Here is a 15,251-nt window from a genome sequence, read left to right as displayed (position 1 = left end):
CATTCCCATTCCCTTGTTCCAATTCCCATTCCCATGTTCCCATTCCCATCCCATCCCCATTCCTGTCGCCGTTCCGATCCCCATCCCCATCCCCATCCCCATCCCCGTCCCCGTCCCCGTCCCCATCCCCATCCCCGTTCCCGTTCCCGTTCCCGTTCCCGTTCCCGTTCCCGTTCCCGTCCCCATCCCTCCCCAGGCACCCCGCATTCCCGGGGCCGTCCCGCCCATCCCGGGGGTCGCGGCTGCCGCTCCCGCGTCCCAAACCCGACCCCAAACCCGCGCGAGCCGCGGCGCCCCCCGGCGGCGAGCGCGGGAACGGCTCCTCCCGCGGGGCGGTCCCGGGGCGGTGCTGAGGCGGTCCCGGGGCGGTCCCGGGCGGTGACCCCACCCCGGGGCGGCGGTGCGGCGGTCCCGAGGGCGGGCGGGCCCGGGGCGGTGCCGGGCGCAGGCCCCGCCCCGCGGCGGTGGGCGGGCGGCGGTGCCGGGGACGCGCGGTGCCGGTGCCGGTTGGCTGCGGGCGGTGACGGCGGGAGGCGGTGGCGAACATGGCGGCGGCGGCGGCCGAGGAGGCGGCGGCAGCGGCGGGGCGGCGCTGAGGAGGCCCGAGGCGGGCTGAGGAGTGGCGGGGCGGGCGGGCGGGGGCCCATGTGCGGTGGCGGCGGACCCCCCCCGCCCCCCACTACCGACGCCCGTTCGCAGCCAGGCGCCGCCGAGGCGGCTCTGCGGGCGCGGAGCGAGCGCGGCCCCGGCCCGCCGGCGGCGGCAGGATGAAGTTCGCCGAGCACCTCGCGGCGCACATCACCCCCGAGTGGCGGAAGCAGTACATCCAGTATGAGGTACGGCCCCGGGCAGCGCTGCGGGCACCGGCCCCGGCCCCCCGCGCCTCCCGGTGCCCGCCGTGCCGCGGGGCGGTGCTGATGGAGAGGCGGCGTGTGTGCGCGTCCGCCGCGGCGGGGAGGCTGCGGCTGCGGCGCCGGGCACCCCTCGGCTGTCCGGCTCGTTAATTAGTGCATTAATTACCGCCCGTAACCTCTTGCCGGCGGACAGAGGTCGGGGCACACGCTCGGCACCGCGCTCCCGCAGCCCCGGCCGGGGCTCAGCACCAGCGCCGGTTCCCGGAGGAGCGGTGACTTTGAGAGCTCCCGGCCTCCAAGGGCGATCCCGCTGCGCTGGGCAGCTCCCGGCGCCCTCCCTGCCCTGCCGGGGGGCACTGGCACCGCTCTGGGCTCCCCGGAGCCCCCCAAAGCAGGGCTCCAAACCCCATCAACTCCCCTGTGCCCCCCAAACCAGGGCTCCAACCCCCCATCAACTCCCCTGTGCCCCCCAAACCAGGGCTCCAACCCCCATCAACTCCCCTGTGCCCCCCAAACCAGGGCTCCAAACCCCCACCAACTCCCCGGAGCCCCCCAAACCAGGGCTCCAAACCCCATCAACTCCCCTGTGCCCCCCAAACTAGGGCTCCAAATCCCCATTAAGTCCCCCAAAACAAGGCAGCAAATCCCCATCAGCTCCCGTTTTACGATCGTTTTTAAGTAAGGCTCTGCAGCTCGCGGTTTCACACTCCAGTCGGGGCGTTTGTGAGCACTGTTTGCAGCAAGTTCTGCTGCATTAATCGTGAATTATCTGCAGAACACAGCTTTTTCGGGCTTTATCACGGCAGCCTGCTAAAGGTCATGCTGATTGCTTCGTTTCAGATTTATCACACCGATTCTGGGCTTGGTTGGAGCTGGACAGAGCTGGGGGTGGTAATTTGTAGTAAAACCATTTCCTAATTTACTGTCAGCAGTAAAAGTGGCAGGTGCCAGAGATGTCTTTTCCACAAGTAATAATTAAATCTAGACAACGGAAAGCTGATTATAGGACAGCCGTGATCAGCAAAACTTCTTGACTGATTGACTCAGTTAAAACCACACAACATTTGTTATTGTTTGAGGGCCTGTATTTTCTCCCTAGGACTATAATAGCGATTTATTTATGCTATCCATATTAATCTGTCTGCATTTGCAAGGAAAACCACATTTATCTTAGCTGGCTTTGTTATAATGTCGAGCTTGAGAAGTTTATATCTCCCCTTTTCACTCTTCCTTTGTTTCCCTTTACCTGACTGCAGAGGAACGGATGTTTAAATAAAAACTGCAGTTGGGTTTGGCTTTACAACAATGTTGTGATCTCCTTGAATTATGTGGAGAGCTAGATGGCCAAATAATGCCATCAGTCTTTGAGGAGGAGGAAAACCGTTGTCTTGATAAAATAAAGGGCCAGCTTAGTTCTGCATTGTGTCTCTGATGGGTTATCCCTGTGAGAGTTGTCTTCTGCTCCTGAAAAAAGAAAACTTGGATCTCTTCCTAAGAGCAGCTCTGGAGGTGTGTTGGAGGGGAAGGCGAGGGGGGAATAAAAGGGTGAAAGATCTGGCTGCATGCTGAGCAAACAGCTGTGGAGAGAGGGGAGGGAGACCCAGTGAACTGCGACACCTTGATTAATGTGTGAAGAGCTCTGCTGCTCCTCGGCCGCTGTTTTCATTAGGGAAGGTTAATTTTCAGCTGTTTTAACTAGGGCACTAGTATTATGTCATTCTCCCTTCCTCCAGCCCAGTTTAAAATGTATATTTCAGTAAAAACAACTCCCTTCGAGTTGTTACTCTTTCTAATCATAAGGAATCTCCTCCTTGGATAGACAGCTTAATGTGGAGTGAGGGAAAGCACAAACCTCACCTTCCCTTTCAGTGATAACTTTCACACTCTTTGTTTGCCCTGTTGCAGCTGGCTGGATGTGAGTCAGCCTCCTGCTCATGCATGTTACAGTGGTGGAATAGCCTGGCATTTATTATTCAGTACCTGGTGGTCGTGTGGGTGCAGTGCAGCAAAGCCCAGCACCACCTCCATTTACTTGTTGATTATACCTGAGGCAAAAAGCACCCAGCCCTCCTTTGTCCAGAAAAATTCCCATTGTTGATTAGCAAATGTGAGGTTAAACTTTGCCTGTGTCACTTGTGCTGCTTGTAGAAGGTGTCACAGTAACATTTTAAAGCATTATTTGTGTATTTAGTAGCGTTATATTGTTTCTTCACCTCACAGTTTATACCTTTTTAATTAATGCAGGAAACACCCTCTCAGAGTGAGAGATCTTGGGTAGATTTTTACCTGTGGAAAGATTCTTCCTGTTTCCAAGATGTCACTTTCAAGATCACAGAATTCTGGAGTGGTTTGGCTTGGAAGGGACCTTAAAGATCATCTTGTCCCATCCCCTGCCATGGGCAGGGACAGCTTCCACTGTTCCAGGTGGCTCCAAGCCCCATCCCTGCCTGGCCTTGGACACTCCCAGGGATGGGGCAGCCACAGCTTCTCTGGGCATCCTTTGCCAGGGCCTCCCCACCCTCAGGAAAGATTTTTTGCCCAATATCTGATCTAGCCCTGCTCTCTTTCAGTTTGAACCTGTTCCCCATGAAAGGACTGAAAGATGATACAGAAATTGCTTTCTCTAAGTTGCTCTGTATCATAAAGCTTACATGTCCTCATCTTAATTTTCTGCTGTGATATTTGGAGCTCTTTCCACTGGAGAGCAGGTGATTCCTGGAGTGTGGCAGCACCCAGGTAACCTGTGAGATCCTTTGAAGGGATTTTGAGCAAGCTTTGCCTGTCAGACCAGGTGTAATCTGTTGGTGATAACCTCAGAGTGTTTTCAATACCTAAGAATGTAGCTTCACTTTCAGGTGGTCTCGAACAATTGATAGTTGATTGCCATCCACATGCTCTTTCCTTCCAAAAATAATCAGTTTAAGTATTCTATGTGTGCTTGTGGGAAGCATGGCAGTTCCCTGGGCTTAGGGCTGGCAGGCAGGGTGAGAGCTTTAGGGAGAGGAAAAAAACATAAGTCACACCTATCAAAATATATCTTACTTTTGCCTGTTTAATTTTCTTTCAACAGGCAAAAGTAAGATATATTTTGATAGGTGTGACTTAGATTTATATTTTTCTTTCAGCAAAAGCTCTGCAGTGACCATTACTGCACATCTAAACTTTTGGAGAAGGAGCACTTGGCTTACAGAAGAGAGGGGAAATGGCAGTGAATGCTCTTCTGTTTCATTCAGCTTTTCCCAAAGACATTTACCATGACTGAGCCAACAGTCATGTGGAGCTTTAAACCATGATGAGCCTGATTTGGCTTTTTATTCCAAATTTCCATTCTAAAGATTGCATGAAATGATGTGGATGTGCCTCACCCTGGCAGCAGCAGTGCAAGGCTTTGCTCACCTTGTTTTAGGGGCTCTGGCAGTGCATTTTATTCTGTAAAGTGAGTCACATTTTCCTAGCCTGTTAAACTACAGCTGTGATCTGTACTGCTTCAGGGTTCATTTTGCCTTAAAAGTTTTGGGCCACTCATTCACCCTTCAGTTCCTTTGGAAAAATAGGAAAATGGGAAAAATGGAAAAGAGGAAAAACATGAAAACAAACACAAGCCCAACTTTTTGTGTCAGAATGAAATCTCAAGTAACTTGCATGAATTTCAGCTGATTTTTTTTTTTTTTTTTTTTTGGCTGAGAGTGTGCTCTGCTGCATATAATGCTCATTTTGGATGCAGGGAACTATTGGGGTTGTTAGTCCTCTGTTTATCCACAAACCCTCCTGGGTTCCTTTGCTTTCATGTCCCTCTCTGGGTTTCTTTCAGGAGGGGAGCATTGCTCAGACTTCTAGATGTAAATGTGGATTTGCACATCCAGCTGATGGAAGTGTACAAGTCACTTGTACAGTTGCCAGATGGCTGTTTGGTTGCAGTTAATCTGGCCTGAATTTGTTTCTCTGCAGAAGCCTGGTGGTATTTTTATAGAAAAAGTACATAATACCTTTGGCATCTCAACAACTGGGGAGGGGGGAGGAGCAGAACAGTAATTACAGGTGCAAGGTTCATGGGAGAGGTGGGTAAAGGTGTGAGCAGGTGACCTCCCTTCCCTTTTTTTAAGGTTTTAAGTCCTTAAAACCCCAGGTTTTAAGTCCTTTTGCTGTTGCAGAAGAGAAACAGGTTGCTAAGTTTTAGGCATAATTTCTCCCAGACACCACCTGCAGCAGGAAGTGGGTGGGGGGAGAGGATAGCTGAGGTTGCCTGCTTGCCTTCAGAGTGTCTCTTGCAGAAACAGCCTTTCAGTTTTTGGGAGGTGGCCAATTCTGCTCGTCAAACCCAGCTTCATGATAGGCAGTTCACACCCAGGCTTGCCACCTCCTGACACAAATCTGTTGTGCTATTTCACTATTTGTCCTTCGGGCTGTTAGCAGAGGAGCTTAGAGGAGCTTAAGTGGTTTGAAAGACTCCTTTAAAACAGTGGGTTTTTTTGGGTTTTTTTTTTTTGAGTGTTTTAAGGTTTTTGTCCTTAATTTTGTTCACTATTAAGGTCTGATGGTTGCATTTTCAATTGTTTTCTTTTCGCCTTTTTTTTTTGTTCTCTCAAATGTATTTACACAAGTTGACTGATGGTGCAAGGTGTAGCACTGGCACAGTCTAAAGCAGGGAAATAACCCACTTGGTTTAGTTTGAGGGCAGAAAGAGTAATTCAGAAGTGTTTCACATTGACAGTGATGGATAACTTCTGTAAATGATCGCTTCTAAAATTCTGTAATCTGGAGACTAAATAGTTTAGGTGTGAAGGAGCACTGAGTCTTTCACTTTGAGGTTATTGGTTTACTTATATAGGTCAGGAAAGCAGTAACAAAATCTGCTGCCCTGCAGCTGCCAGATTGTACAATGTCAGTCTGCATGGGGAGAGGTCTGTGGGACGACTGACACCTTCAGCTTTCAAGATTGTTTAGTGCAGGACTGTCAGTGTTGTCCTTTTTAATTTGTTTTTTTAAAAAATGACTGATAAAACCAGAGATAGGAATCACACTGGGTTTACCTCTGGGTGGGTTAGGAGGTGAGTTGTTACTACAGTGACTTTCAGTGTGCTGTCTCTTCTGGTTTGTTTATCCTGTGTCACATGTTGGTTGTGGTTCATGGAAAAAGTTACAGGTAGGTGAGGATGATGACTGGGATGGAAAAGGAGGAAGATTCTTTGACTGCTGGGTGTGCAGAAGCAGATCATGTGCTGTTGAGCAGTGAGTCACGGGGGGAAAGGACTGAAGTGGCCAGTGCTCCTGAGGAATTTTAGAGAAGCACCAGGAGCAGAGGAGAGCTCTGCTGCTGGCATGAGGATCATCCAGCAGTGGCTCAGTTGGGAAAACAATTATGCAAGTGACCTTTGCTGAGACCTCTGACTCAGGAGCCAGACCTTTGAGAGATGCCAGAGCTGCTGGTGCAGGCAGCCACCTTGGGTATCTTGTGATAAACAGACTTGGCCTTTAGACCTTGTATTTACCCAGTGTGTTACAACAGCACTCGGCTCACCATGCTGAGCTGGTGGTTTTTACCTCCAGGGTGTTGGGGGATTTGTCATTTAACCTGGGAGCTTTTCTCCTGGGGCACTGTGACACACACCTCTGCTTCTGCTGTCTTTCGGGGTTATGGAAGTATGGGATATGTTGAGAATCAGGCAGAATAGATGGGAACTAAGAAGACCTGAATTAGTTCTTTGTGTTAGATTTCTGTGGGCTCAAGAATGAGGGAATAAGGTCAGGTTTTTGTGGTGGTGGAGGAGGGTACTCACGTTCAGTAGGAGCATTAAGATGTGAGGTGTGTGTAAGCAAATCACTGTGCAGTAGGAAAGGGTCCCTTCCTGTGGCTTTCACTTCCAAAATTATGGCTCAGGTTATTCATAAAGTCCTAGAATGTTTTAGGTTGGAAAGAACATTTAAGATCATCTTGTGGCATGGGCAGGGACACTTTCCACTAGACCAGGCTGTTCCAAGTTCCATCCAACCTGGCCTTGAACACTTCCAAGGATGGGCCAGCCACAGCTTCTCTGGACAACCTATGCCAGACCCTCACCAGCCTCACAGTAAAGATTTTTTCCCTATTATTTTACTCCAGCCTGCCCTCTGGGAGTTTGAATCCGTTCCCTCTTGTCCTGTCATTCCTGGCCACTTTCCCAAGTTCCTCCCCAGTTCTCTTGAAGCCCCTTTAGGCACTGGAAGGGGCTCTAAAGTCTCCCTGGAGCCTTCTCTTCTCCAGCTGAGCAGCCCCAGCTCTCTCAGCCTGTCTCCACAGCAGAGGTGCTCTCACCCTCTGATCCTCACTGTGACCCTGCTCTGAGCTCCCCTCATTCCTTCAGTCATGGGTCTGAATTCAGTTCGTGTGCATGTGAGTGAGCAAATCTTTAAGCTCTGCCTGGAGTAATACCAGCAGCTCAGCACCTGCCTGGGAAGAGCCTTCCAGAGAGGAGCTACAAGGCAGCTCATGCTGCCTCCAGCACCTGAAACCTGATTACTTAATTAATTCTGGCTGGTGTTAATGGTGCCCTTCAGTTCCCACTTCTAGAGAAGGCCATCGCCCTTGGTTCCCTGATCTCCTTCATCATGTTGCCTTCAGCTTTTAGCTTGTATGTGAATTTTTGTGATCCTGTGTAACAGTGATGAGGAATCCCTGAGGCTGCTTCTCCTCCATTTGCCTTGACAAACCCCTCTGTGTCACGCAACACTTCAGGTTTTGTTGTCATTTCTTCATTTTTTTTAATGTAAAGCCTTTAGCATCCTACCAACTGGGAAACATTTTTCTGAGGGAAGATGTTGAAATGTACAGTTGGAATAAATTTTATAGATTATTAAGATAACAGGCTTGAGATAAAGCAGTCAGTAAACATGAACCTGTTTCACTTGTGAACAGAAATGTGTGTGATAGCCTTGACATCACGTACCACAGCTTTCTGTGCCAGCCTGCAGGATAAAAGGGCTTTAATTGCTTTTGTTTTCAAACAGGCATATCAAAACAGTGTAATTTTTTTTTTCCTCTTTTAATACTAACTGTGTTCCTTGTTCTCTGCCTCTCCCTTGCAGGCTTTGAAAGAGATGCTATATGCAGCTGTGGACCAGGCCCCTTCTATAGAAGGTAAGCAAATTGTAACCCACAGTTGTGTTTTTCTTGGCACTGCGTGCTGGACATGTAGTCCTGCTACTTTTCTGTCCTTAGTCCTCCTAAATTGGTAAACTTAATATCCTGATGGGCAAATGCCTGGCCTTTCACAGCCTGCGTGCTATATTTGATTGTTAGCACTCTTTGTCCTCTTTTGTTGGGACAATAAAAGTCTTTGTACAGTTTGGGACAGCAACAGCTGGATTCCTCTTGCTTATAAGGTCATTCAGTGGTGGAAGTATTTTCTTCATTGCTTGAGAATAGAGCTCTGTTTTTCTGTGAGAGCCTGCCACTCTGGGGATAGCTGTGCTGGAGAGACACTGGTTCCTGGTTAGTTACTGGTGATTTGAGCTGGGAGAGTCTCATCCTTTTGTTCTGTGTCCTTCCTGAGTGCTGTGCTGCCTCTCCCATGTGGGCATGAGTCTATCTTCTTCTTTGCATGTGTTTATTGCCTTCTGACTGCTCTAGATTGCTCTAGTAAGGTGTTTGGTTTTAAGCTCACTGGATTTTAAATGGTTTCTTTAATTAAGTGATGATCTGTGTAAAATTTGTTAATTGAGCCTTTTACTCTCTGTATTTTCCTTTTGTTGTCTTTAAAGTACTGAAGCCTCTGTGTGACTTCACTCCTTACTTTCTTGCCCTTCACGTGGATTTCTGACTGCTTTCTAACCTCCTTACCTTTATTATTTTTTGCTTTTATTACACAGTTAATTTTACAGATTTCTGAACATGGCTCTGGGCTTCTTGTGTATTTATAGAGCAGGAGGAGAAGTGCTGCTCCTGGTGTAGTCAGTTGTCTAACCTCAGTAATGCTGGTCACTCTCAATGTCAGGCCATTAATTACTTTCCTTTTGTTGATCAGAACTGGGAAATGAGGTGTGACGTAGTTAATATAATGTGATTTGTTTTTCTTTAAATTCAACTCAACTCCACCTGTTCTTTGAGAAGAATTTTAAAGCCACAGCTGTAATAATTAATAGTTGAAGAGAGTGTGTGTGGGATGGGGCAGTCTGTCCTTAAACTCTTCAGAGGTGCATTCCAAGCTGAAAACTTTGTGGAAGCCATGCTCAGGCAGGTTAAATTTTTAAATTTAAATTTTTAAATTTAACCTGACACTTAGTAGCTCACTCAACTCATCGTGCTGATTTTGTTAAAAGAATCACACTTTTCTCTACATACAGGTCCTAGAACTAGGTTTCTAAAGGTTATGATCCTAGAATTCAAAATGTATGGCTTATCTTTGGGAAACTCAACATACCTTGGCAAAGAGGAAAGTGTTGCTTTATTATTTTAATGTAGCAAAATTCCATAAAACCCACCCACAAACCTTTCTTCCCAACAGCAAAAGACTAAGAGGAACTGAAGTTTTCTGTGTAGGCCAAACTGATGATAGTAAGTTTCCAAGACAACTTACTAATTAATTGAAAATCAGCTTACTAATGTTATTGGGAAACTGGAGCCATTATAAGACTTTTTCTTTTTCCCTCTCTTCTGTCCATTGGTTTATTATTGACAGTGTGAGCAAATGGTCTCTGTGCTAATGGGACTTCTTGGTCTGATGTTGGAATGTGACTGCCTGGGCTTGGCCAGGGTTATCTGGGATTTCAAAGTGGGCTTGAGTTGCTCATTGTAAAGTGTTTTATTCAGCATTTTGATTTCTTTCTTTGCAGTGCTCGTGTTTCAGTGGTGTTCTGGAATGTGCTGTGATGTTTATGTGTAAACATATTTGGCAAAGCAGGAGGAGGTGAAGAATAAAGTGATATTATAGTTGTGCTCTTTTAAACACTGTTAGAGTTTTAACCTGTGCTTCTGCCTCCTTTGATGCTTTAAAAACCTCAACAAAAGGGAAGCAATGACTTAAGACAGTTTCCATCAGTAGAACAATGTTCTTTTCATTTTTGGAGGGGTTGGGTCTTTTCCTCTGTACTGCAGAGAATATAATCCAAACAGAATATAATCCAAACACTCCTATTTAAATCTGTCTGCCTGACCTGCCCTTAAGTGCAGAGCAGTTCCACTAATTCCTTCACCTTTTGTGCTGGAAATAAATCAACACCTTTTTTCCATCCCTGTTGCTTGCATCCTTCTCTTTTTTAAGCCCTTCTGCCTTTGTTCATAGAAACTTTAGGCCAGGTTTAGTACTTGACTGCACACAAGCCATGCCCAGAGCACTGCTCTAGTCCCTGTCACAGGATTTGGAGCAAGTTCTTGCATTTTGGGAGGGAATGGAGTAGCTATTGTCAGGGGCTGGCTGTTGGCCTGCATGTTTCCAGCTTGATGTGGATTTTGCAGTGGATACTTCTGTGCTGTTTTGAGCTCAGCACAGAGACTACAGGGCTGTGCTCCTGAAACCCAGCCTCCCAGTATGAGCCTAATGTAAGCTCATTTTAGACTGGTCTAACTAAAATCCATTTGCTAATTGATCTCGTTGATCACAGGCACGCTGCAGAGCTCCAGAGCTGGCTTTGATTTACCTTGCATGAATTGTAAGCTAATCTTTGGATAATACATTGGATTGTGAAGACAAGGGAGTTTTGTACAGCAAAGCTGAGGCTGTTCCTGGTTCTTGTTCTGCTTGGCTGGATGTGTGATCTGGCATTTGTGAATGAATTTCTTAGATTGCTGCTGCAGGCTGCTTTCTATGTCAGTCAATAAAATTTGTGTATAGGCAGAAATGCTTCCTGTTGCTTAGCAGAATGCTGAAAGCACTTTGGAAATTCTTTAAAACAACAAAAAAAAAGTGCCACCCAACCAAAGCATACTGTAAATAATAGGCAAGGCAGGTAATAGGTGAGCCATCCATCATGAACAGCTTTCTTTGGGTTTGTATGTAGGCATTTTCTGTGTGTGTCAACAAATCTCACTTCAGAATGACTCTTACAGTTTTGCAAGTGATAGTTGCTTGTGCTCCTTTAGTGGACAAAGTGCTGCTGGGAAGAGGGTCTGTGCAGTTTATTCTGTGATTATAGTCCAAACTGTGCAGTTTATTCTGTGATTATTTATTATGGTGACCCTTCTCCCTGTGCTACATTGAATCACACCTATGTCTACCTGCTTTTTCCTATTTTTGGGTAATAAATGGACTGTGATTTTAACAAGAAACCTTGTGGAGGTGGATTAGCAAAACCTGTCAGGGCTGTGTGGTAGGAGGAGGTCGTTCATACACAATTGCAAGGTGCTGTGGCTCCCTGTGTTTGATGGGAGTTATTCCAGACTGTAGCATGTCTTTTCTGGCAGTTCCTAGCTGTACACATAGATTTCTTTAATCTGTTCAAAGATACATTTTTTGTCATCCATCTGTCTCCTTTGTAATGACAGTTTTTCATACAAGTGTTATTCCTCCAGATGCTCCTCATCTTTTTACAAGGCAATCCCCTGATGAAACCTGCACCATCCTTCCACCTGAGCAACATCTGCACTAAATTAGTGTTAGTCTGTTAATTCAATCCCGTGCACGTCACTGGGAGAGGTATCAAAGGATGCTGGATTCCCAGCTGTACGATGAGCCTTGCTTGGCTTTCTGGAGAGTTCTCTGGAGCGTGTTTGCTTCGTTAGCTGTTCGTTGCCTTCTGCTCACTGCTACCAGAACAAGGGGGATGAGTGGGTGCTGCTCCCAGGATGTCATTCCCAGCTCCCTGTGGCACAGCAGGAAGGCCTGAATGCAAGTGTGCCAAGCCAGGCATCTTTCCTGACCCTAAGATACCTTTAGCAAGAATTTGTGATGATTTAGAGGCTAAACCCAAGCATAGCTCTGCTTTCCTCTGAGGCAGAATGTGCAGTAGGGCAAAAGCACCAAATACTGATCTCATTGGGAGCACGCTGGCTTTTTTAGTTTTTGTTTTTGGTTGATTCCTTGTCCTCCCACTGCTTCCTGTTCCATTTGTCACCTAAGTAAAGCAGGTTAGTGGACCACTCTTGCTGGGAGTGCTGCTGATTATTCCACTTGGTGAGCAGCTGTGTCGGCATCTCCCCGAGCTCCTCGGCTGCAGCGGCCACCAAAGTGCAGCTGTAAATTATTCATCCTCATTTTCTGCTCCAATGGACAGGGGCCACTCTAAATATTGTTTCCTAGAATGTTTGCCTTTCAGATATTTAAATTTATCCTCTCTGTAATACTTGTGTAGACAAATATCGTTGTTGTAATATCAGATGGTACAGGAGCGTCCTCCTGGTATGGAAATTGCTTAACCCCAATCCTGAATTCCAGTGGCACCTTTCAGACAAGGATCACACTGGTTCTGTGGGGCTGGAATGGTGTATCAGGGTAGGAGTGGGGAGTACAGGTGCTCTAGGGGAGAATTTAAACCCAAAAGTAAGAGGTGGTGTTAAAGCAACATGAATTGATGGGGGAAAAGCTTTAGTGGTGGCAGATACCCTCTGCTGGTGCCTGTAATCTTTGTGGTCTCCTGTTTACTCATGATGGATTAGGAAAGCAAGAGATGCAAGTTTGGGACATTCTGAGAGTGCCAGCACTGGCAGCCTGTCCCACCCTTATTTCTGCTTTCATTTGTAAAGCACTTGCCCTGTTGACTGACAGCTACAGATCTTTAGTTTGGATTTATTTCTGTTGCTGAATAAACAAAAGAGTATTCTTTAGGGGCATAAATAATCTGGGTGAATAAGTAGGGTGTAGGACATCGCATTCTTTTTCTTTCCAGAGGAAGTTATGAGCCTGACAGTTTTTGTTATATGCAGACATGCTTTATAGGGTTGATCAAAGGCTTATGATTTGTCTGTATATATGCAGATGCCTTCTTTTTATTTCAAAATAAACATTTATTTCCAATTGCACAAGCTTACTTTGTAGCAGCTTGAGGTTTTGTTTACATGGGAATGCTTAAGGCTTAAAAGAGTCTTCAGCAGAAGTGCTGCACGTCAGAAGCAGTCACAAAGAGATTAATGCTTTGTCTTTATTTCAGCATGTTGTCACACACCCACGAGGACACGGGGGTTGGTGTCCTACACCCCAGATCCTTGGGGTGCAGGTCCTTGATTCTGTCTAGGCTGTAATTCAGCCTCTGTGTTTATAATTAGTATGTAAACTAACAAAAAAAAATATATAATCTCATGACAATCCTCTTCTCAGTTGGAGGCCTGATGCCAGGTATGGGATTAGCTGTAAAAAAATAGGTTCTTGGACTTGTGGGAAATGTTAGCTCCCAGAGTGTGCAAACGGTGGCCAGGAGGAGAACTTGGCAGCATAGCAGCATTTAGAGAAGGAGATGATGTCTGGTTTCTCTTCCTGGAGCAATAACATTTGAAAGGTAAGCAGTGCATGTGGTTGGAGTAGGGTCCAGAGAGAACAGCTGGGTGCTCAGTGAAATATGTGGAGCACAGATGCCTGTGTGAAAATGTGGAGTACCCCGTGTGTGCTCCTGCAGAAGTCGTTTTGCTGTCAGGAGCGGTTCAGTGCTCGCAGCAAGTGGGCACAGAGACTGCTGTGTGCCCAGCCCTGCCACTTCCTGTGCCTTCAGAGCAGCCCACGCTGCTGGTACAGCGCCTTCCTCTGAGGGGATGAGCACCCAGGGGCTGAATTGTGCTTAACCAGTCAGGAGTGCAGTGTGGGTGTGGAGTAAAGGTCAGGTGAGGCACAGAGCTGGAGTCACAGAGTGGCATCAGAGAGTGCTTTGGGCTGGAAGGGACCTAGGAAGGTCACCTAGTCCAGCCCTCCTGCCATGGGCAGGGACACCTTCCACTATTCCAGATTGCTCCAAGCTGGGTCCAACCTGGCCTTGAACACTTTCAGGGATGGGGCAGCCACAGCTGCTCTGGGCACCCTGTGCCAGGCCCTCCCCACCCTCACTGTGAAAAAAGCCATCTTCCTTCTATGCAATCTAAACTGAGTCTTTCAGATGAAAACCACCACCCCCTGTCCTAACACAGCAGGCTGTGCTAGGAAGTCTGTCCCCAGGCTAACGGGGTGATTGAAGGGGACTTGTTGATTGTGGAGACAACCAGCCAATGCAAGGCTTGATGTCATTTCTGTCCCACAGACCACAGGGGCTCAAGCTGTGGTCTGAGAGTACATTCAGGACCTGCTGGTGTGCTCAGGGTCCTGTCCTGCCTTCTTAAAAACCAGAAAGTCTCCTGGAGGCAGTGGGAACCTCCCTGGGGCTCTTGGGGTGGTGTGGGACCACACAGGGTAACTAGAAGCTCATGGGGCTCGGTGGTTTAGCAGCTTGATCACTGATTCTTTATGAAGGAAGCTTGTGATTGCAGTCACTGGAAATGCTGGACTTCCTCACCCTTTCCATTTGCCCCATGGCTGATTCTCTGCTTCATCTGTGTGGACAAGCCTGGAAACTTGTGTGGCTGCAACTGGAAATAAATTTTTTCCTGTGCTCTGTGGTGTGTTGTGTGCAGCCTCAGCAGCAGCTCCGGTTGCTCTGACACGTTCACGTTGCATGAATTACTCGAGTCCTGGGTGTACCAAAGAACAGGCTCAAGGCTTAGGAAGAGGCAGTTAATTGAATCATAAAAGGTTCTTGTGGGGGTCCCAGCTGTGGGTGTCTCTGGGTCTGGGTTGAAGGCACTTGAGATGATAGTTCATGTTCTGACTCAGGTGTTCATTATTTCTTATCAATAAAACAGTCTCACTGCTGTGAGTTCTGCAGCTTTTCATCAGAAGGCACAAAATGGCCAACAAGCTCTTGGTACAAGGGCTTTTAAGGCTAAACTATCCAATTAAGAACTGACACCTGGATTATTTTCCCTTTTAACCCAGTAACTGATCCCAAAGAGCCCCAGTGGGGACTTTTCTGCCCAATTACAGAATGCCACCCAAACCCATGGAGAAGGAGGAAGAAGAAGCATGAAGAAGAAACCCAGGATGACACCCTGTGCTCCCCATCTTGCTTCCATCCACAACACACTAAAAATCCCAAACCCTCAATTTCTCACCCAGTGACACACCCACACTGCTCTCTATAATCTATTTCACACTTTTGTGGGTTCCAGTCTATCTTGAGGTCTGGGAAACTTTCTCCATGGATGAGGGTCAAAGTCAGAGCTCCCCTGGGGGTCAGGGCACCCCAGAGCAGACACAGAAATATTCCCAGTGCCCTGGGTTACCACAGGTTCTGAGTTGGAAGGATTGTGGAGTCCTGACTCTTGTTATCCCTGCACAGGACCATCCCCAAAAGTCACACCATGTGCCTGAGAGCTCTGTTCAGTGTCCAGCCACCCTCTGGATGAGAAACCTTTTCCTAATATCCACCCTAACCCTCCCCTGACACAGCTTCAGGCTGTTCCCTCCCTGT

At 47.4% G+C, this 15,251-nt stretch overlaps 1 protein-coding gene across 1 annotated transcript in view; it reads left to right on the top strand.

Moving 5' to 3' along the window:
- Positions 1–678: 678 nt before the first annotated feature.
- The window catches only part of XPR1 (xenotropic and polytropic retrovirus receptor 1), a 110,813-nt gene continuing 96,240 nt past the window's right edge, over positions 679–15,251 (top strand). The window contains exons 1-2 of the mRNA XM_059854746.1: positions 679–836; positions 7,917–7,968. Coding sequence (XP_059710729.1) covers positions 768–836; positions 7,917–7,968 — 121 coding nt within the window. The 5' untranslated portion in view covers positions 679–767. The remainder of the gene's footprint in view (positions 837–7,916; positions 7,969–15,251) is intronic.

This window comes from Haemorhous mexicanus, chromosome 9 (assembly GCF_027477595.1).
Source record: "Haemorhous mexicanus isolate bHaeMex1 chromosome 9, bHaeMex1.pri, whole genome shotgun sequence".
NCBI lineage: Eukaryota > Metazoa > Chordata > Aves > Passeriformes > Fringillidae > Haemorhous > Haemorhous mexicanus.
The sequence above is the reverse complement of the archived record's forward strand: the minus strand, read 5'-3'. Positions and strand labels throughout refer to the sequence as shown.